This window comes from Phasianus colchicus, chromosome 1 (genome assembly GCF_987193195.1).
Source record: "Phasianus colchicus chromosome 1, bPhaCol1.hap1.1, whole genome shotgun sequence".
In the NCBI taxonomy this organism is placed as follows: Eukaryota; Metazoa; Chordata; class Aves; order Galliformes; family Phasianidae; genus Phasianus; species Phasianus colchicus.
In genome coordinates this window covers 131,754,809-131,776,845 of record NC_143436.1, presented here as the reverse complement: position 1 = coordinate 131,776,845, position 22,037 = coordinate 131,754,809, and the positions used below count along the sequence as shown (strand labels likewise).

General features: G+C 40.4%; 1 protein-coding gene across 4 annotated transcripts in view; it reads right to left on the bottom strand.

Moving 5' to 3' along the window:
• HERC2 (HECT and RLD domain containing E3 ubiquitin protein ligase 2) overlaps positions 1-17,866 on the bottom strand; it is a 105,989-nt gene extending 88,123 nt beyond the window's left edge. For 3 of the 4 annotated variants that reach the window (XM_031596186.2, XM_031596188.2, XM_031596187.2), the window contains exons 1-4: positions 17,708-17,866; positions 17,116-17,232; positions 6,800-6,914; positions 1,161-1,298 (exon numbers count right to left, since the gene is read on the bottom strand). In XM_031596186.2, the coding sequence (XP_031452046.2) occupies positions 1,161-1,298; positions 6,800-6,914; positions 17,116-17,187 (325 nt within the window). In that variant the 5' untranslated portion in view covers positions 17,188-17,232; positions 17,708-17,866. Of the gene's footprint in view, positions 1-1,160; positions 1,299-6,799; positions 6,915-17,115; positions 17,233-17,471; positions 17,551-17,707 lie in introns of those variants that run through there. The other variant, XM_090126730.1, reaches the window with a different exon arrangement.
• Positions 17,867-22,037: the final 4,171 nt, after the last annotated feature.

The window sequence follows — 22,037 nt, the reverse complement described above, 5'->3', positions numbered from 1 at the left end:
TTACTGTTCATCAACAAATACTAAATACAAATACAACACAAAAACAATGTGACCTTTAGCTTACATTTCTCCAACACATTCCCCCTTCTTCAGCACTCTCCCCCCCCCCCCCCAGCTCCCAGTGTAATTGCAATTCTTCTCATTCTTCCTGTACTGCAAAATTCTGTCCCACTTCTAGAGTGACAGCAAGTCCATCTGCCACTCTGTCCTTAAGAAAAGGGGACAAGCTGGTTGGCACAGAGCAGAGGACAGCAGACTGACAGTTGACCTGTGGCTCAATAGAAACAAGTGAAATAGCTTCCCCAGAAAACAAGGCTATGCAGATCTGGATTCTGGCACTAAAGAGACAGCCCTCTCACCAGGGACCCTCAAGTGCTTCTGAGTGAGGGGAAAGGAATAGGAGCATAACAGGTGTCTCCAAAGTTTGTACATGCCAGCATCCGAATTGGGCAACATCAGGCACCAGAACTATAAAACAAACCACTGAAGTGAAACTGCTGTTTTCAAGCTTAGACCATTTCTGACAGTGAGTTTGCTGTACAGTAATAAGGAGTAATAGGGAACTTTAACTTTCAATATAAAAATCAGTATTGTACAGAGTCACGGGTGAAAAAGTGAACACACAGACCATTTCTCGTCTGCAATCACAGGTGAGATTACTGTCAGCAAAGGCCAGGACACACAGTTAATTTAATAGACCTTTCCAACATTCCTCCCATGATTCACTCAAGCTCCTCTACCAGACCATGAAGTCAAAAAAGAAAAATCACCTATTAAATCTTTATTACCTGCAGAAAATTCAGGCTTCAGAACCTAAGCAATTTCTTTTTAGTGTCTGTAACTGGAAAGAAATATTCTAAAGACATCTTAACATTTATCTGTATAACTGCATTTGCTCCAAGTTAATTTATCACTCCTTCAACTAGCATGAGAGGTGTAAACTGACTCTCTAAGTCACGACTCTAATTAAATCTGAAAGCAATTATAGTAAATGTTTAACTTGATTCTCAGTTAAGCACTTACCAAACTTCTTCCACTAGCCTAACAGATGTATCTGTCAACAAGTACATTTGATCCAATTACTCTGCAACGCTACAAAAGTAGTAATCAACACAGAACATGTATTGCTTCAGTGAGAATCACCAAAACAACTGTAGTACCTGGTTGCTTGCCCCATACCCAACTCTCAACAATCGATTTGGCCCTGTAAGTGGGTGGCGGAGCCTCTTCTTCTTCTTTCTTTTCTTTGTCATTTTGCTCTTCTTTCTTTGATGCAGTCTGGCATTCAGTGCTATCATCTAAAGAAGGAAAAAAAAAACGACCAGTTAAGCTACCTCCTGCTTTAAGCCAGTTCTAAATCAGAAAGGTATAAGGTGAAACTTGGAGCCCAATTTTTACAGCACAATTGTCTATCATTAAGAGCAAAAAGGGGGGAGGGGAGGAAACATGGTATGTACCATGTTAACTGCCACAGGTGGTAGGTCTTACATTACATTTCATAAGACAGAGACCTTAAAATCCAGAAATCACTGCTGTAACCTCCTAGGGAACTTTATTTAAATCCACACCAACACACAAAGTCAGTATTGCAAAGAGTGCACTTGAGGTCAGACTTGGCTCCCTACTACCTGCACTTCTCCTGCATTCTCCTTTCATATTTCAGCACAGAAAATACAATAAATTGTCTTAATTTCAAAACCAAAAAGGTCTATATATTAGCATTTACACTAATTTCATGCAACAGTATTTCAAAGTCTCTAGTGTATCTATCATCTTAGTAATTACCAGTGAGCAATGAAAATAATACCACCGCTTTCTCCCTAAGCAATAGAAAAGCATTTGCAATCCTTTTTAAGGATTACTTTCACTAAGACAGAAAACAGACATTAGTCACTTATCTCTGTAATCAAAGACTGCATGAAAGCCCCAGTTAGCTAAATACAGTAGATGTAGACAGCTGAAAGTCTCTCCTCACTCATACCGGGGACGTGGATCCCCATCCCCTTACCTTCAGCCAGTTCAACGCGACTGCTTTGCAATTTAGGGCTTCATAAGCAATTGCATATGACTATGGCCCTCACTTCTAAAAATAACCTTCAAAATTTCTGAAGACCAGCATTTAAAAGCAAGCCCTGAAGAGATTAGTCTCAGTCATTTTTATCAGGCTCCTAGAAACCATTGGTCCTCCACTCCTATCTGCCAGCCTGGACTGCACAGACTCCCAGACAGCCAAGCCACAACAATCCAAACAATCCCAACAACCACCCCAAAGCAGAAGCACATTTCAGACAATGATAATAAGAAAGATCCTTAAAGCTGCAGCCAGACACAGCACATCTACTGCACCTGCCCCACACTCTCCTTGTATCTCACTTGGATAACAAAAGCTCTCGGAGCATATAAACACAACCTAACAATTTCCAATACATTCAATTATTCTTTCCATTTGGCCTGGAATAAAAAAAAAAAAAAAAAAAAAAAAGAACTCTCATTTGATTGTAACTAGATCTGTGACTGCCTATTTGTTAAAAATGTCTTTGGCTGGAGACAACAGCAACACCCACAGTAAAGCTGTCTTATATATACAAATTTGTATTTAAAGTCCATGCTTCGTAATCTGTAACACACAGTAATACACAGGAGGTGGCAAACAAAGACAAGGCAAACAGGAAAAAAGATTAAAAAAAAAAAAAAGAGAGACAACAGCACAATGCACGCTGAGGTTCAGCTTGTGAGATAAGGAAGGGACAGTAGAGGTCACCTGAGTGCAGGATAACATCTGCATATTTCACTTTCAAGCAGAATCTATACTGAATATGAACCTTTCTCTCAAATACCAGTGAGCAGCCAATAGTCCAGCAATCATTAGCATGATAAAACATGTCCAAAACACGACTGAATAGAGCTGGTTTTATTCCAAAGCACAAACAAACAATATTAAAAGGCACAAATTCCACTATACAGTTAAATCAAGCAACCTGTTGAGTACAAGTAGTTTAAAATATTCCCACACCACCACCATAATCTCAGTGTTTCTCCACTCACCCACACATGCACAGACACACTCCACAGCAGCTGGGATCTCAGTTAGTGGGAAGAAGGGTGCTGTGCCAAGACACTATGTTTTGCAAAGAGCTCTAAGAGAACTTGTTATGCTTTATAGCAGATCCTTGGCAAAGGTTGACTGCAAAGGACTATGAACTTAGCTCTTCACTGCAAACAGAAGAGGTTCCAATCCAGGCAGGAACTTCATCTTTGTATTGTATAAAAATAACCATGACTTTAAGCACAAGCAAATCCAAGCACAAACTAAGAGTCTCTTTAGTTTTCTGTGTGAGCAGAATAGGAAGGGGGAAGGGAAAAAGGGGAAAGGATCTGAGCTAAAAATCACATTCAAAGCCCATGACAAATCGTTCCACACAGACTTGTCACTATTCTTGCACATAACCACTTTCTCTTCAGGGATAAAGCTGGTCAGTCTAAATTGAAAGAAGCAGCACAGATCTCAAAATGATGGAAGCTCAGTTACATTAAGGAAAGAGATTTTTTTAAAAGAAACTCCCTTATTAAAAGAAACTTTTTACAAAAGGGAGAGGGGGGCAGGAAGGAGTAAATCTTGAGTAAAGCCAGCATAGGCCAAAATGACAAATAACAAGGCAGTCCACAAAACAACACACACGAAAAGAAGCAGTAGCTGACAGCCCATTTTAATTTAAAATTAACAGGTTGCCCAAGGATGGATGCCTCATCCCTGGAGGCATTCAAGGCCAGGCTGGATGTGGCTCTGGGCAGCCTGCTCTGGTGGTTGGCGACCCTGCACATAGCAGGGGGGTTGGAACTGGATGATCATTGTGGTCCTTTTCAACCAAGCCATTCTATGATTCTGTGATATTCATTATTATCAGAATGAAGTGTGAATATTGTAGGGGGCAAAAGCAACTGCATTAGTTCTCTGCAATAACTTTCTCTTAACTATATTTTTGGTTATAATCTTAGACCTCCAAGCTAAAGTAGGTATGTTCCAACTGAACAACTGAAGAAACTAACTGAGGCAGGATAAGTCAGCTCCCAAAGCAAAGCACAAGAAATCACCACATGTGGCCTAACCCCTCACAGGCAGGTAACAAAATGGAAGCAACTGAAGCTGGAACATACACTTGTTATTCAATGAAGAAAACAACTGACACTCTGTAATGGCCTCAGTCACCTCTATTAGAGGAAGATCTTGTGCTGCTCCTGAATTTCAGCAAACCCATCCAGTCAGGAATCCTACTTAGAAGTAAAAACCCTGCAACTGTTTCCCAGCAGACAGCTCTATGAATACCTTCACGTCAATCGTGAGGCAACAATTACACATTACAAAAGTATGCTTTAAGCAAGAGCTGCATTTTACAACTACTCCAAAATAGTACTTCGTAATCCAAGATCCAGGAAATATTTCAATCCCAATACAAAAAAAAAAAAAAAAAAAATCACTGTTCTCTCTGCCAAAGATCAGACTGGGACATAATAGCTTTAGCATGAAGTTCTATCTACGAAGCCATCTGTTACAGTCCCTTTTCCCATAACCCAGGATCTCAGAGTACCAGCAACTTAACCAGCATCAAGCTGACAAAGGTTCAAAGGTTTGGAGGGGAATAGAAGAGGAAACCCAGTAATAGGACAGAGGTGTGAAACTCATTTTATACTTCTGAATTAAAACTTAAGAAAGTTAATTGAAACAGGAATTCTACCTATGCAGAAGTTTGTGGAAACAACAAAAAAAATAGATTTATGTGGTTAACTGACATCTTCAAAACTTCCAGTTATGACTTCCTAAGTTATTTAATACCTTTTACTCTTTTCAGTACACAGCTTCCAGTACAAGGTATTCATCTGATTCCAAATTCCTGATGGCAGCTCCCTTTTAAGTACATGTCATGCTACAAGTGCACCTGTATTTGGACATCACTGCTGTCACAGCTGTGTCCTTAGATGTTACTGGAAGCATGCAGACACATTTTGCTGAACACATTAATCACACACATCTTTCTGAAAGTGCCATGACAAAAAAAACAAGGCTACTCCTAACTAAAAGTTTCCACTAATAGGAAAAAAAATATGCACACACACACATATATATATATTTGCACTTTCTTCCTAGAGAGAAAATAAATGCTTCACTACCAATAGCATATTCTTCCAGTCTATTCCTTTTGCTGATTATCCACTGCAAGAATGAAGTGCCTCTTCAGAGCAGCCCAGCCTGCAATAACAGAGCTGTAGCTCTAGTGAAGAGAAAGGAATTGCAACACATGAGTAAAAAAATCAACATTTCTTAAATGAGACCCAACAAAATGGACTACTTACAGAAACATTTCTTATCTCCAAATTATTCAATACAGCAGCAGAATCTGAACACTGAGATTAAATATATTACTTTTAATATAAAAATGATAGCATTTACATTGTTCTACCTTGTACCTTTCTCTTTCCTCTTGATTTAGATTTGTACATCATTTCTTCAAAAAGCTACCTACCAACTAAACAGACTGAATTACTCCAGATTTTACCTTAATGAAGCTGCATATTCAGAGGTGCCAGCTGAACACCATTTCTTCTGGTTTCCTGACTCATTACTGCCTAATGGAATCAAACACACAATCTGACCAACACTTTCCAGAAAGAGCCTTGATTAACAAATACGAAGTCTAGTAAATGAGATGGTTATAATTCACAAATCTTACTGTCCAGCTCGATGGCATTTAAGCAGGTTACTTTCACTGGGAGAGAATTCACGCACTAATTATAAGAGCCAAGAGCCTGAAAAGGCTATACTCAAATATCTAAACTATTGTAGCTTCACTTCACCCCTTCAAAGGAACAAAAAGGCAGGCTACTTGTGCTTTTTAAACCTAGCTAACGATTCAAAGAAGATCTTAGCTTGCTTCACAATGTCTCAGAAAACCAGTCTATCTAGAGCCAGTGCTACATTTAAGAACTGAAAAAAAAAAAGAAAAAAAAAAACCAAAATCAGAGATATGCCAGATTCTGGGTCATCCCATGCATCATCTTTTCATATCTTCAGCTCAGGCCAAACAATGGCAGAGAATCACTTTCAGATGAAGGAATATGTTCTCTGCATGAAGTTTTCTGAAGAAACACTTCAACTAGCAATATCTTCTGCAAACTACACTACTGATAAAGGCAAAACTAAAAGGTGTGCCAAACCAAGCTATTTTAGAAAACTTAAAACCATGGGATATCCAACAACAGTTATTAACAAAACTATTCCTTCTGTAAAATCTTAAGCTCATAAAATCTCTCACAAAAGAACGCCATTGTTCATCTGAATAGAAGACAAAAAAAAGCACCCCATGCTCAGTCACACTGTGGGCATTTTTCAGCTGACCTTTTAGTCACTTCATGAAGACCACAAACAAAATTAGAAATAGCACCATTGCCTTTACCCCTTCCCCAGCCCAATTCCTTTATACCATGGCCTCAGCTGTAAACACACTGAGCAAAGTAACCAAGAGGACACTGCCAAGCCTCACTCATCATATCACATCTGGTTATAATGTGTTCAGTTTCCAAAGACCAAAACAGATTTAAGCCTTCATTTGAAGACTCAGAAATTACCTTCCTGTAGACTTTTAGGAAACCACTTTCAAGTGTATTTCATTCAGAATAAAAACAGTGGCAAATTTATAAGCAGATGAAAAGAAACCAAAACTTTGCGATACAACAAATTCTGAACTCCATCTTCATCATCATGATAAAAGAAAAAAAAGAAACGAACATTTAAGAAAAGTCATACCTTTTCTTGGAGGTAGTTCACCATTCTGTGTAAATTCTGTTCCAGGATACACGATCTCCCCATCTTTTACCATTTCATTCCACAAACCACAGAGTCCGTCTCGTGTAAAAGCAAGCTGTTAAAAATAAATTATGTATAATTACTTGCAATTGTATTTTTCCTAGAATCAACCCAGACAAAATTTAAAAAAAAAAAAAAACAAACCCACCATGTATCATCTCACTAGTAAATTCTTTGTGTGTTTGATAGAGACTTGCACCATCTTCTGATTCTCCAGCTATGCTATTTTCAGATTAAAAGCTGAAAGCAGTCATTTTTAGGTAGACTCAAAAACAACAAGATGATCTTTCTTTTGTTGAATAGTTCTCCTCAAAAGCACGATTTGATCACCTCAAAACTGCACATGTATTCAAAATGACATCATGCAGTAATTCAGGTAAATATGTGAGGGAAATCCTTTCTCCCTTCAGGAAAAGCTATGATACATAAAGTCAAAAAATGGGGAAGCATGAAGGAAGTCAGCACAGCCTCCTTTCCAGCAACTGAGGAGCAGGGCACTCAACAGAACACATGACAACCAGGCCATGCATTCATAGGCACATTCAGCCAGTTCAAACCACCCTGCTGTGCAGAGCTCTGGTCACAAACCTCCCTCTTCCTTCCAGCTGCAACAATGCTTCCTCTCACATGCAGATTAATGCATTTGTGTGAGAATCTGCTGAACCAGATCATGGGATTGATGAAGACTAAAGCAAGCTGTGCTCAGGGGAAGAAGAGCCAAGGGGTGTCTGAGCTTCAGCACAGGTCAGTTCCAAGTAAACTAAGTGTGTAGTGGAACAAACACAGTGGATCAAATGGCAGAACCCTGCCAGCATGAAATGCTCACAAAACTACCAACTATAAGACTGGCCTCCCAAGGATTTACCAATTTGCACCTCCCTTGAAGAACCCCATCAACCAAGATAACTTAATATTCTTCTGATGATGCTCTCTGCTTTCCAGAATGCTGTAAAACAGGTGCTTGCATCAAGCAAACTCCTTAATAAACCAGGCTACTATTTGCAACCATATAGCCTAAGGAAGAAGGGGAGTAAGTGAAACTAGAAAACAGAATGTCTTCAGTATCCTAGAGCCGTGCAATGGAGACATCTAAGGAAAATCCTGAAAGCTTAACTTAGAAGCATCTTTGTAACATAACTGTAACTAACATTCAAATCCAAAATGTTTTAACTGAGGAATAATATAAATAACTTATATAGCTACTGCAAATATTTGCCCCATACGTGTAAGTCCACTTATACTTTATCTTGATCAGTTTCCTAAAGATGTTTTAGGAAAGGTTACAGTTTTTATGAGTCACAACCAATAGCAGGGAAATCATTACCTGATTTAAGTAAGCTAAGACAAAAAAATTGAAGTAAGTTGCACCACTGTAGCAAACTGTGTTCCTATATCAGCTTTTTGACTTCCTACTGTGCACTTCAGAAATTCAACAAGTCCTAATGATTTCATTCTTTTTTCAGCATAAGATACAAGATCACAAAGCGTATACATTTCTCACTTGTTATTTCCTGACCTCAAGGGAATATGAGAGAAAAGACACAGTCTGACCTAGATCTTGTTCAACTTACCTGTGATTTACCAGGTGTACACCACCACAAGTGCTGTTACTGTACTTTAATGAAGGTGACATTTCCTGCTCTTCAGAGCTGGAGAAGACATAAGCCTTCTGCAGAGATACTGTGCTTTGCTAAACACTTTACAGTTGGCTTATTGCTTTAAAAATTGGAATAGAGTGAACTAAAGTTGCACTTCAATAACATAAAAGAAAAGAAAGAAAAGAACCCTTTTTCATCACTGTGTTTCTCATATTGTTCTAGATCTATAAATATTTCAACAGTAAAAGAGAAAGAGAGAAAGAGACATCCACCTCTTTCATAAGACATGGCCATATTCTTTAGTGGGGCACCTAAATCATTTATTTTTCCCAATTCTTAACAATAGGTTTAGTTGAAAAAATACCTAACAGCTATTTCAGTGTTTTTGGCTCCTATATCACTGAAGGATTCACACAAAGACTTTTGTTTACTAAACTGTATTTTCATACATTTTACGTTACATTCTCAAATCACCCTGATACAGAAAATAATTGTCACTTCCCTTTAGTTTTCACACTAAAGGCCTAAAAGCTTTGGATTCAAAGTTCTTCATAACACAACAATATTTTAATGATAAAACTTACTACCTCTGTAAGCAAAGCTGTTAAGCAGAATGAAAATTCTCTCCTTTTCAACCTCTAATCTTTACACACAGCACAAAGCTCACCCAAGTCTTCTAAGCAACTAAAAGCTGTAAAAGTAAACAAAATTTCTTCTGCCTTGGGTTTACAGTCTGAATTCTTATCCAAGTCATTTTCTTGGTATGTTGCAGAAAGATAAAGCAACCACCGAGATTACAGGTCAGACACAGCTCCCCCTCCTTCTCCAAACATATTGCATGGAAGTTTACACTGTAAGCACTCTCTGGAAAAACAACCTTTCTCTCATTCAGCCTGCAGTTAACATTTTATCAGAGGTTGAAGGGGGGGAAGGGTTAAGCAGAAATGGAGGCAAGTTTGAAGGTAAAGAAACATTAGACTTCTCTTGTAGCGAATAATTATTATCTTGTAGCCAACTGAAAAGACATTTAAGGAACAGTATTTACAATTAATTCCTGTGTCATAGCTGAAGGCAACTCAACTCCAACTGTAACAAGTTCACCATTAATCTATTCAGTGTCCAGCAGACACATTAAACAGTGAATTGTTGCTACAGTAGCCAACAGTTCAAGTGAAGTTTGGGTTTTCAAGGAATGATGGGGGCACACAGTTGAGAAGCAGCTCTGCAGAACAGGTCCTGGGGGCCTGGTGGACAGCAAACTGAACATGAGCCAAGAACACATCCACACTGCAATGCAGGCTAATGGTATTCTGGGCTGCATTAGGCAAACTATCACCAGCAGGAAGGAGGTGACTTTTTCCCTCTGTTCAGTACTGGTGCCCAGTTCTGGGGCACTCCAGTACAAAAGAGACATGGACACACTGGAGAGAGTCCAGTGAAGGGCCACTGAGATGATGAAGGGACTGGAGCACCTCTCCGATAAGAAAAAGGCTGTGAATGTCCACAGAGGACTCAGCCAGGCTCTTTTCAGTGGTGCCCTATGCCAGGACAAGGCACCATGTGCACAAACTGAACCCCAGTCTAGTCAAAAGTTAGAGGTAAAGACAAAAATACAAGCACATCCAATTCAGTTCCTTCAGAACCATGGCTAAACACGCTCCAGAAGTTATTTCATATTAAGAAAGAACAAAAGAAGTTCTGTCTAAACACCAGAAGCACTCCTGTGCTGTGCAGGTGACAGAGCAGTGGCACAGGCTGCCCAGAGGCTGTGGGGTCTCTTCTTTGGGGATCTCCAGCAGCAACCTGGATGTGGCCCCGGGCAGCCTGCTCTGGGTGGCCCTGCTGAAGCAGGGGCTGGAGCAGGTGGGTCCTGAGGTTCCTGCTTACCTCAACAAACCTGTGATTCTGTGAAACCAGCAGCTAAAGGTAGCAATAAGTGACCTCTATGGCATAAAAGCCAAATTTCTGCTTTGATTACATAATCCTGGTTGCTTTCTGTCTACAGTGCTTTAAGATGTATCAGGAAATCTGCTGCATTCCTGGCTCATCAATCAGTAGGTTTTCTCACCATGTTTTCCAATTGGTTCATTGGGCACGCAAGTACTAATTACAATATACTAGTATATACAAAGCCAGTATGTTTTAATATGAATAAATAATGAACAGACAAAATTTAGTACCTTAGGTTTATTGTGGGAGTCTGTATATCATACAGTCAATTCAATGCATTAATTATTAGAAAAAGAAACGGTTCATGATGATTTTTCACATATATTCTTCAGGAGTGCATCATACTTTACCTTCCCTCATCACTTCTGATGTACTGGGATTGCAAGTACAAGAGTACAGGCCTAACACTGTCCCACTGGACATTTGACTTATGCGAACATCCTTCCCTCTAATAATTTAGTAACTTCATTTGTGAATGTTTAAAGAGGTTAATTTAACAAACTGAGTAAGTTTTCACTGAATGTTTGCAACTAGCAACACCTCCTGCAATGTACCCTCTGTAAATTTACCACAAAAACCCCAAGTCTGTTTGTCCTACCACCCACACACTTTCTTCCCAAGCCTGAGACAACAGCAATGCCTTACTCCACCCCACTAAACAGTACCCTTCAGCCTCAGAACACATTCTTAATTCTCTTACTCCTTCCACCACATTAAAGGCCATTCCCCAGCCCAATATCTCCCTCATCTTTCCCATGACACCTCCTGACTTTCTTCCAGGTAAGACCACAGCAATCTCATCTTCTACACACCTCATATTTACAAACCACAGCCCACTTCCATCATTTACCACATACTCTCATATTCAGACCATGTCTTCTTATCTTTGCACTTCCAAAGTATGGATCACACCAAATTCATACTTCCCTCACAAACCAGCACCTCAGCACTAACCGCTTCTCACAAGTCACAAAGGGCCTGAAGAGACTTCAAAGTGAACTGTACTGTAAACTAAGCAGACCTCTCCCTAATCTTTTGCTAATCTTATATCTACAGTTAAACTGTAATTTATTCCGTCTGGTACAAGATTTAATTAAAGTCAAAAGTGTATTTAGTTTGCTGACATATGCTGTTGCTACCATCCAGTGAGCCTAGCAGTGAAATTCTACCCCCTCACATCCCTTTCCCACTACCAGCTCTACAGAATAAGGCACTGGCATTACTGCTTCCTTAAGTTTCAAGAACGCAAAGCATTGCAACCACAACTGGATAAGCTTCTGAGAATTCTCAAAGCAAGATTTGCTTTCAATAGGTTATTTAGAACCAAGTCACAACTTCTGATTGTTTTTAAAAGTCAACCGCTTTAAATCAGACAAAGTTTCTTCCATGTGGTCCACAGATCACGTTCTTGATGTGGTTTCATCAACTTTCCCACAACAAGCGGGAGTAGAAGCCTCTATAAAACTTAACTGGAGCTCAAGAAAAATGATGCAAGAAAAGAAGAAAGAAAAAAAAAACATCAGAAGGACTCATCCAGGTAGGACTGCTGTTTACATAACTGCATTGAAAACAGAAGATAATCATAAACGTCATTATGGATTTAAAATATAAGCTACTTAATAACCTTCACCTCGGAACTGTGAGCATTTGAGGGGTGGGGGTGGAGAAGAATCTGTTCCTCTACTCAGCTACTTCTGCATTAGCTGCTTGTAAAACGTTAATTAAAATGGATTTTTCTTTAGAAACAGATGAAAAATATTTTCAACACAGGAACAATAAAGAAAACCACAAGAGAAACAGTAAATCCTTTCCCAAATCTGTCTACTGTTTTCACTCTTTTGATTCTTTTATATTTGTTTCCTTGTTCTGTTGTCTTTTCAATGTTCCAGCTAGCTTCCTTCCTTTCCTGCTAATGTATGCCCTGAGACCCCAGCTGCTTATCATACCTATAAAAAGTACAGTGAACATCATTAGGTTTAACACATTGCTCTAAAGCTCTGATAACAAAGATAATAAAGTTCAGCAGTCCTCTAATTGCTTCAATAGGTTTGGGTTTAAACTAGAAACGTTCCTTTGTTAACAGACTACCAGGCTGCCATTTGTAGAAGTTTATTAACAGTTGATAGTCATAAGCCAAGAAAAATCAAATCTTACCCTTAAACTTGGAAGAGAAATTCTCTAACTTCCTCCATTTGCAGAGCAGTAGCTTTGACTAACCCAAAAACCCAAACACTTGGGCACTGAATTTAGTTTCTCCAGCCTTTCATTTCATATGTAGCATACTCCTTACCTCCTTTCCCCTTGTTTTGAAGGAACAGCATTACGTCAATTTTTAAATAACTAAAAATTCTATATTGCAAACTTTGCTACCCTTAAAAATATAGTAGTAGTTTTGATTTGCAGTTATTCTTTTTTTTTTTTTTTTTTTTTTTTTTTAATCAGAATGCTGAATCTAAGGAGAAAACAAACAGGAAATCCACAAAAAAGAAAAAAAAAATTTCACTAGTTTCTTGCTTGAAACAGTCAAGATATCATTTATTTGCATCATCTTACAAGCAGGAATACCAATCTAGATGCTAGAACAGTTAATCTTTCATAAAAATCAGAACACCGAATTAAGCTTTAGAGAGAAGGTGAAAAGGTTTGGGACAAATGCAACTCTTACAGGTGGCTGATTCATCTTAAGATTTCTCTCAGATCTGGGCAAAAATAAAATGACAAATAGCCTGCCAACCATGAACTGAATGAAAACTGGTGAAAATGCATCCTATTCTTACTGTAGATTGCTTTTGTACCTTCACTACTGCTTAAAATATTTCTCCCTGCTGCAGGAAAACGAAAGCTTTTCTCCCCTATCCTCTGCTATTAAGCACTATAGTCCTCCCCAGGATACAGAATAAGCAGACCAATAAACATCAAACGCACACAAGCATCCCATTAGCTGACTGATTCTACTTCTTCATTATTCAACCATCACTAATTAAAGTTCTCTGCATAAGGTTCTAAAAGGGTAGCACAGTACGCTCACTTAATTGGAACTATTTTAAGCACAATTTGACTTGGCAAAGTGGATATCTAGGTTTAAGTAAACAATTTTAATCCTGCTTTTTTTAATGTTTCTCTTTCAAAAATGGATGTCTTTATTAGAGCAGCCACTAAAACACAATCTCCCCTTGCATACAGATTTTGTTATAAATGAGACAGTTCCCATTCATAAAAGATATACATAAGTAGATGTTTTAAAATGCATTAATTCAAACCTAAAAAAATATTAGGAATGTAACAGGTGATATTCCAACATTAGCAGCAAAGATTACTTAGCTGTTAGATAATACAGTATATTATTGACATTTGCATTTAAAAAATTTTACATGTGGTAATACTGATGCAATCTCACACTTGAGCTAAACCATCTGAATTTTTCAGCTACTGTAGCAGATTGTGTTCTTTCAGACAACACAAAGCCTAACTTTGGTTCAACAGGAATCAGTAATTTAATAAGAACAGATAAAAATAATAACATTTGTAAAGTAAAGCTCACAAAACAAATGTGTCTAGACATTGGTCTAGTTCTAAACTATGCTAACAGCCATAAAACATGATATCAGGCCAATTCCTTATAAAAATCAGTAAAAGGATCTGAAACAGCTATGGGCAGCAAGCAGGTCTGTATAGATCATTCAGGCTTCCTATCACAGTATGAATTAAATTAGTTTCAGATAAGTTTCAGATCAGCAAAAATTATGTTGCTTACATGCAGTTTCTACTAACATTTCATACCACTTCAGTTACTGCTGCAGGATAAAGGCTCAGTGTTCCTACAAAAGGACATGTGTCTTTAATATTCTCTTAACAACTATAAAAAGATGCTACAGCACACTGACTTTGTCTATTAACACAAACATCCTAAAACTGAATAAGGGCATTTAAATTTGGACTGGATACAAGCTACAACAGTAGCACTCAAAGGTGATTAAACACAATCCGTCCTAAAATCCACGTATCATTCTTTTCTTATTACAATAATACCACCCTATTACAATACAGCTACTAATGCACATAATGTTATAGTATCATTTATTACATTATTAATGCAACACTGTCTTGAACTAAAGTAAAGAAGAATCCAATGATCTTCAGAGAGAGTTCAGTGCCTTTAAGCTTTTAACAATAGCTGCCACAGACATCAGTCTGGTAGCAGAGGCAAAAAAAAAAAAAAAAAATGGAGAAGGCAAAATTTGGAGATCACTAGCCAACCTAAAGAAATATTATCCTCCAATTCTAATTATATTCCTCATGTTAAGCAACAACAAGGAACTTCAATACAAAAAAAAAAAAAAAAAAAAAAAAAAAAAAGCTAATTTTAATGATAGAATAACCTCTGTATGTCTTCTAAGCATAAAGATTCCCCAGTATAACTTTCTCCAAAGGATCTTACCAACACGCTCCTAGCCTGTTGTACTGCTGTACAGCAAAAAGATATATAAAGCTAGCTGCAAAGTAAAGAGTTTCAGAGTCAAATTCTAAGAAATACTTTGTAGTTGTTTTGATTCATCCACTCAAATCGGTGTGTCTTTCTTCAAATCTCTCCTGTGTTACAATCTCCAGTATTACAATCATGATTTCAATTTCTGTTGACAGTCCCTTGAAAACTGACAAGGCCTTTCTGTAGATAGCAGGTAAAAATACACGCAGCAGGAAATCTGCATGTTCAGAACATAGAGTGGTATAAGATTTACACCTATAAAGAGATCTCACAAGCAGCTAGGTCGTGCTAGTTGATCAGTAGCTAAAATAGTTAATCATGCAATAGAGAAATTCCCCAGAGCCTAAAACCCCTGTACTTGACAGAAGACATCTGCCATTTAATACACCAAAAGCAGCGATACGAGATCCATATATACTATCAATCCTTTTTGTTGTTGTTGGACCTGTGTAATACCAAAATCTGCTAACCTCGTAAGAAAATCATATCATACCTTGGTGGCCTCTTCACATTCCAGAGAAGAGAAAAACGCTTGTGTCCAGGAGATCACAAACGATTACTGTTCTCTTATGTCATTAATCTCATTATTTTGGCTGGAGTATGATTGGAAGAAAGCAAAGGGAATACCCTGGCAATTACAAGGCAAGTAAATAACAAGTTTAACTTGTTATTACTCACAAGGAAATTTTATGAAGAACTTGCTCATAGAAATTTGTCATAAATTAAGATTTCTTATTGTTTAATGGAATTGTTACAACCTACTGGCCGCACAAACATCCCATAAAAGACAAGTACATCACTGCAATTATATACACTTAGTTGCAAATAATCCTTAAGGTAGGAATGGCAATTGAAACTCTGCTGTCAAAAGTGTACATAAGCAGAAAAAAAGAAAAAAAAAAAAGAGGAGGCATGTTGAAAAAAGGCTTTATAAATGAAAGGAAAAATAGGACAAATCACACCAACAGTCACATTTTTCATCTTGTATAATAAAAGAAGAAGCCGACACACACACTCAGCAGTAGTTAAAAATGATTGTCACTCATCAGCTACAATTTTCTTCTATTCTACAATAGCCAAAGCAACGCTACAACCCAGCATTCAGTGTCCAGAATAGTATTTTTATATGTCTTCACACATTCATCTTCGAATTGTTTTGTACTACACTTATTTACCTCCTATGCCAAAACAACCAACTTTGGACAGAAACTTCTAAGTCTAGAAAGAATAAAGGAGGAAAGACAGAATCATCTAGCCAACTCAAGACCAACCTCTGTCATTTTATAATATTTACATACAAAACCTACTGTATAATGTAACCTTCAAGGCTCTGTTATTCCAGAATCTGATTTAGCTTGTTAGATGTAAAATAGTGCAGATAGGCTGCTTCTGGATCACAACTGCACAGTAATAGACACTTGTTTAAATGCAACAGCTGAACTACCCAGACCACCCAGGACATAATTTTGGGTAAAGTCACTCAGGATTTATTTTTTAAAATTCTTTATCTGTATCAAAACATTAACATCCCAACTTGCCTATCTCAACAGGAACTTCAGTGATTTGAGCAGGAAGTTGGAGGTTTATTCAAAGTAAGGCATCTATGTGTAACATCTGGAAGAAGGAAGAAGTCATACAACTCAAAGACTCGCCCATTTCATCCAAAACTGACCTATATCACTCTAATTACTCAATGTTTTTCTCATAGCTTTCACATCTGAATTGGGAAAACAGGATAATGTGCTTGTATTTGCATCACATAAGCTAAATAAATAAGCAGACCATCTTCTACAGCAAAACTTCCACCAAGTACCAGGAAGCCTATGCCTGTTAGCCAAAAAATGACGGTAAAAGCATATCTGAACCCTTTCAAATATAAATTATATTCCGATTATCTTTCACAGCAGTTCTCTCGTGCATTAGAACTGCCAGCTTCTAGGCAGACAAGAAGTTTAGCGACAGCCTAAATGGAGAACTTCTGATTTCAAACAGATGTGTGCTTTGGCTCTCTACAAAAATAACACACATGTAGCCCAGCTTGCTTTTCTGCAGAGAGACTGGAGCAACAATGCAGCTCAAAATGAGTTTGTGCTCCTTCAAGCTCACATTGATGTACATGCATCTGGCTCAAGAGCACTGCTGCTGATGTCTGTCAGCGGTCTGGATGACAAGCATCCCCAATCCACAACTGAAAGGCGCGACGCAGCAGTCCAATGCCTTACCTGCAGGTCTGTCTTCAGCCATTTGGAGTCAAACCTGGCCTGGGCAGCCAGACAGAAAGATTCCGAGGACATCTTCCCTTCTCCAGCCTCCTCTCCAGGCTGGCCGAGCAGCCCCACCTGCCACACAACGACAGAGACAGCCATCCAGCACGCGAGAAAAGCCACACAAGGTTATTTTTGTCCTAGCCACGATGGCCTCCGCTTCATCTTTCAATACTACCCCCCACCCCGGAGCTCAGACCCCTTAACGCCAAACAGGGCAACGCGCTCGAAGCTGAGCACGGCCGGACCACCGCCCCCCAGCAGCCCCGCTCCCCTCCCCGCGTCGCCCAGCGGGGCCCAACGCCGCCCCTCACCCACGGCACGGCGGATCGATGGCAGATTACGCAAGCCACCGGTCAGCGGCCAGCGGGGCCGCCCACCCGCCGCTCTCCTCCTCGGGGCTCAGCCCCTCCCCCGCACGGCCGCCCCACCCCCACACTGCGGCCATATCCGCGGGGCTGAGCCAGGCGACGGGAGGGGGGTTGGCTCCCTCGGTTCACCCCCACCCCGCGGCAGCGGACGGAGACGTCGGGGTACGACCAGCACTCACCGAGCGCCCGCGATGGTGGTGGTGGTGGTGGTGGTGGTGGTGGTGCTGGCGGCGGCTCCCCGGCCCGCTCTGTCACCGCCCGCTATCCCCGGATTATCCTCGCCCCTCCTTCCCGCTCCCGCCCGTCCCCCCCCACCCCCCTCCGCCGACAGCGGCGCTGAATGCTCCCTCCCTCGACACTGGAAACTGGGGAAGCACAGCCCCTCTGCCCCACCCCCACACACACACACACGCATACGTCAGCGAGGCTATCGACAAATCAGGAAAGGAGAGAGGCGGGACATCCGGTGCGAACCATCGAGAGAAGCGGCGCGATGGGGATAGACGGGTCAAGCAGAGAGGGAGGGGTGGCTCTCAGCCTCCTGGTTGTGGGCCTTGATGCTCCTGTCTCAGCACCAGTCGCGGTGGTGGATGATGACAAACCCCAGGGCGGCTGGGTGGTATAGGTGTCATAACGCAACAGCCAGCCCCGGGGGTGTTAATGTGCACTGCAGATGGAGCCTAAATCAGTCCAACAGTAGCAAAGTAGCAATCATACAGTCACAGAATGGCCAGGGTAGGAAGGAATCTCAAGGATCATGAATCTCCAACCCCCCTGCCACATGCAGCCCCACCAACCTCCACATTCAATACTAGACCAGGCTGTCCATAGCCTCAAACCATCTGGCCTTGAACACCTCCAGGGACAGGGCATCCACAACCTCTCTGGCAGCGTGTTCCAGCACCTCACCACTCTCTCTGTAAAGAACTTCCCCCTGACATCCAACCTAAATCTTCCCTCCTTCAACTTAAAACCACTTCCCCTTGTCCTGCTGTTATCTACCCTTTCAAAGGGTTGATTCCCCTCCTGTTTATATGCTCCCTTTAGGTACTGAAATGCTGCAATGAGGTCACTCCGCAGCCTTCTTTTCTCCCTCAGCCCATCTTCACAGGAGAGGTGCTCCAGCCCTCTGATCATCTCTGTAGCCCTCCTCTGGACCCTCTCCAACAGCTTCCTGTCTTTACTGTACTGGGGGCTCTACACCTGGACACAGTACTCCAGATGGGGTCTCACAAGAGCAGAGTAGAGAGGGACAATCACCTCCCTGTCCCTGCTGGCCACTCCTCTTCTGATGGAGCCCAGGATGCATTAAATATATATATATATCATATATATTCCCTTTAGAGACCAGCTTCAGTTCCACATAAATAAAACCACAGTTTCACAGCAAAAGGATCAGTAGCAAGCAGTTCATTGGCAACAAAAGTGGCAGAAACAGCCTGAAGGAGTGAGGCCGGAGGGAAGGGTTGTGCTGGATGGAGTATGAAGAAGGGAGCTGGGCTTGGTAGGTGGGATGAAAACTGGCCTTGGCCAACTCTAGCATGTGAAGCCACAGGCTGCACATCCATGAAATTCTGATATGACTAAGACTCATACCAGTATTTAGACAAAGATACGTAATATTTATTATTCTTGTTGTTGTTTAAGAAACAAGACATGGAGTTGTTGGAGTGGGTCCAGAGGAAAGCCACAAAGATAACCAGAGTGCTGCAGCAACTCTCCTATGAAGATGGGCTGAGGGAGCTGGGCTTGTTCAGCTTGAGGAAGAGAAGGCTGCAGGGAGACCTCACTGTGGCCTTCCAGTAGCTAAAGGGGCCCATGAGAAAGATGGGGAGAGACTCTTTGTCCTGTAGTGTAGTGATAGGACAACAGTTTTAAAATAAAGGTAGGTAAATTTAAATAGGTTTAAACCAGACATTAGGAAGAAATTCTTCACAATGAGTGCAGTGAGTCACTGGAACAGGCTGCCCAGAGAAGCTGTGGTCCTGTTGTGGTTTAACCCAACAGTAGCTCATCATCATGCAGCCTTTTGCTTGCTACTCTCTTTCCACCCCAACATTGTATGAGGGAGAGAAACAAAATAAATAGAATTTGAGTGTTGAGATAAAAACTATGTACACAGACAGAAGAGGGATATGGAAATAGAAATGCAGCGATAAATATATATATATGTACATATACACGTATCTATTCATAATTGCAACACAATTACTTGCCAACCAAAGCCCTGCTAGCAATGCAAGGTCTCAGCCCCAGAGCAGCAGCCAGCTGTGGTCAACTTCCTACAGCTCCATGGCTTTCCATGTGGTGTCACATGGTATGGAATGGCCCCTGGCCTAATTCAAGCCACAGTACTAGCTTTGCCCGGCCACCTGGGCCACATAGTGAAGGTGGTGGCTCTTCCCAAGGTGTGCTTCCAACAGTCATAATTCATAGAATTACCAAGGCTGGAAAAGACGTCCAAGATCATCTAGTCCAAATGTCCACCTACCACCAATATTTCCCCACTAAGCCATGTTCCTTAGTACAACATCTAAACGTTTCTTAAACACCTCCAGGGACAGCAACTCCATCATCTCCCTGATTAACCCACTCCAGCACCTGACCACTCTTTCAGAGAATAAATTTTTCCTAATATCCAACCTGAATCTTCCTGACGCAACATTCTATCTAATCCTATTGCTAGTTACATGGGAGGAGAGGCTGGCCCTACCTTTTGACAACCTCCTTTCTGATCATTGTAGAGAGCTACAAGGTCTCCCTTGAGCCTCCTCTTCTCCAGACTGAACAATCCCAGCTCCCTCAGCCAATCCCCCATAAGACTTGTGCTCCAGACCCTTCACAGCTTCATTGCCCTTCTCTAGACACAGCCTTGATGGGCCTCAATGTCTTTATTGTAGTGCAAGGCTCAGAACTGAACGCAGCACTACTGTTGTAGCCTCACCAAGACAAGTACCCAGGGATAATCACTTCCCTGCTCCTGCTTGCATCACTATTTGTGATACAAGCCAGGATACTATCGAACTTCTCAGCTACCTGGGCACACTGCTGGTTCATATTCAGCCAAGTGTCCATTTCTTTCCCCCAGTCCATTTCTTCCACACAGTCTTTCAGCCACTCTGCCCCAACCCTGTAGCACTGCCTGGAGTTGTTGTGGCCAAAGTGTAGGACCTGGCACTTGACCTTGCTGAACTTCATCCCATTCCTTAGTTGTTGTCAGCAACAACCAAGACTTTGATGTGCTAATAATGCTGTTTGGGCTGAAACCAAGATGATGCCCCATTCCTGGAGATGTTCAAGACAGATTGCATGGGGCCCTGGGCAGTCTGATCTAGTGAGTGGCAACCTGCCCACATCCATGGGACTGAAACTAGATGAGCTTTCAGGTCCCCTCCAACGTAAGCCATTCCGTGATTCTAAGAAGCACTGTAATAATTATTACTGGTAAAGAATAGTGAATTTGACTATCAGGTGTTCATTTTCAAGGTAACAGAAAAGATGCTGCTATGACCTAGCTGCTCCGGTTGTCAATCACTATGGACCTCCCTGAAGTCAAGACCTGGTCTTCCTTAAGTGAAATGCTGTGCAACATTTATGAACTACCTGAAATTTTATATAATATATAGAAATTTCTAATTTCACATTACTCTCTGAAACTTTAAAATATGAACCTTTAAAAACAAAAGTAGTTTCCCTTGAAAAATCTGCCCAAGTGTGAGCACGTCAAAAGCTTTATGTTAGATATGAGGGAACTGAAAGTTCTGTTATGTGTTTCATGTCGCGTTTACTACGGCTAGTCCATAACCATGGACTAGCACACCAGGATGGGAAATGTTTTAGTCTCCTCTTTCCTAGTAGACTGGAAATGTAAGGAAATAGTTATATTTTCATATTAAAATAAGTTTAAAAAACACTTTGCAATTCATAGAGGCCAAACTAGAAGGAATTAGTACAACTACATTGAAACAATAGTCCCCATTGATTATGCCTATTGCTTGTTTAAATGATTTGCAAGTTGAATCTCATTGAGGTACTTTGCATGAGCTATTTTCTCTGTCATTTATTTGCTTGGCTCTCCAAAAATGTCATTTGCATGCATTTCAGATATATTTCTTACTTTTATTAAATAGCAAGCAGCAGTAATCGTCTGGTGCTCTTGATGAAAATAGTTTGAAGAGTGTGTAACTTGTAAGCTAACTTGTAAGACTTGAATCTCTAGTCCAATTAGCAGGTAGTCACTGGGTTCAAGAAATAACAAAACATATTTGGGGGCAGTAACTATGGAAATTCAACAGATGGAAATACTTTTGAAGAATTTGTGGATTATTTTGTATTTCCAGATTTAGATTTCACTTTTGATGAGTAATTTTAATTTGCATTTGAAATGTGCTGTAATAGCATGGTACAATCTCAAATGACACTCTTATTTACAGAAATATTATGTACCCATCAAATTTTCCACAGAGAAAAAGTATGTTCAGTAAAACAGTTTCAATAATTACTTTGATG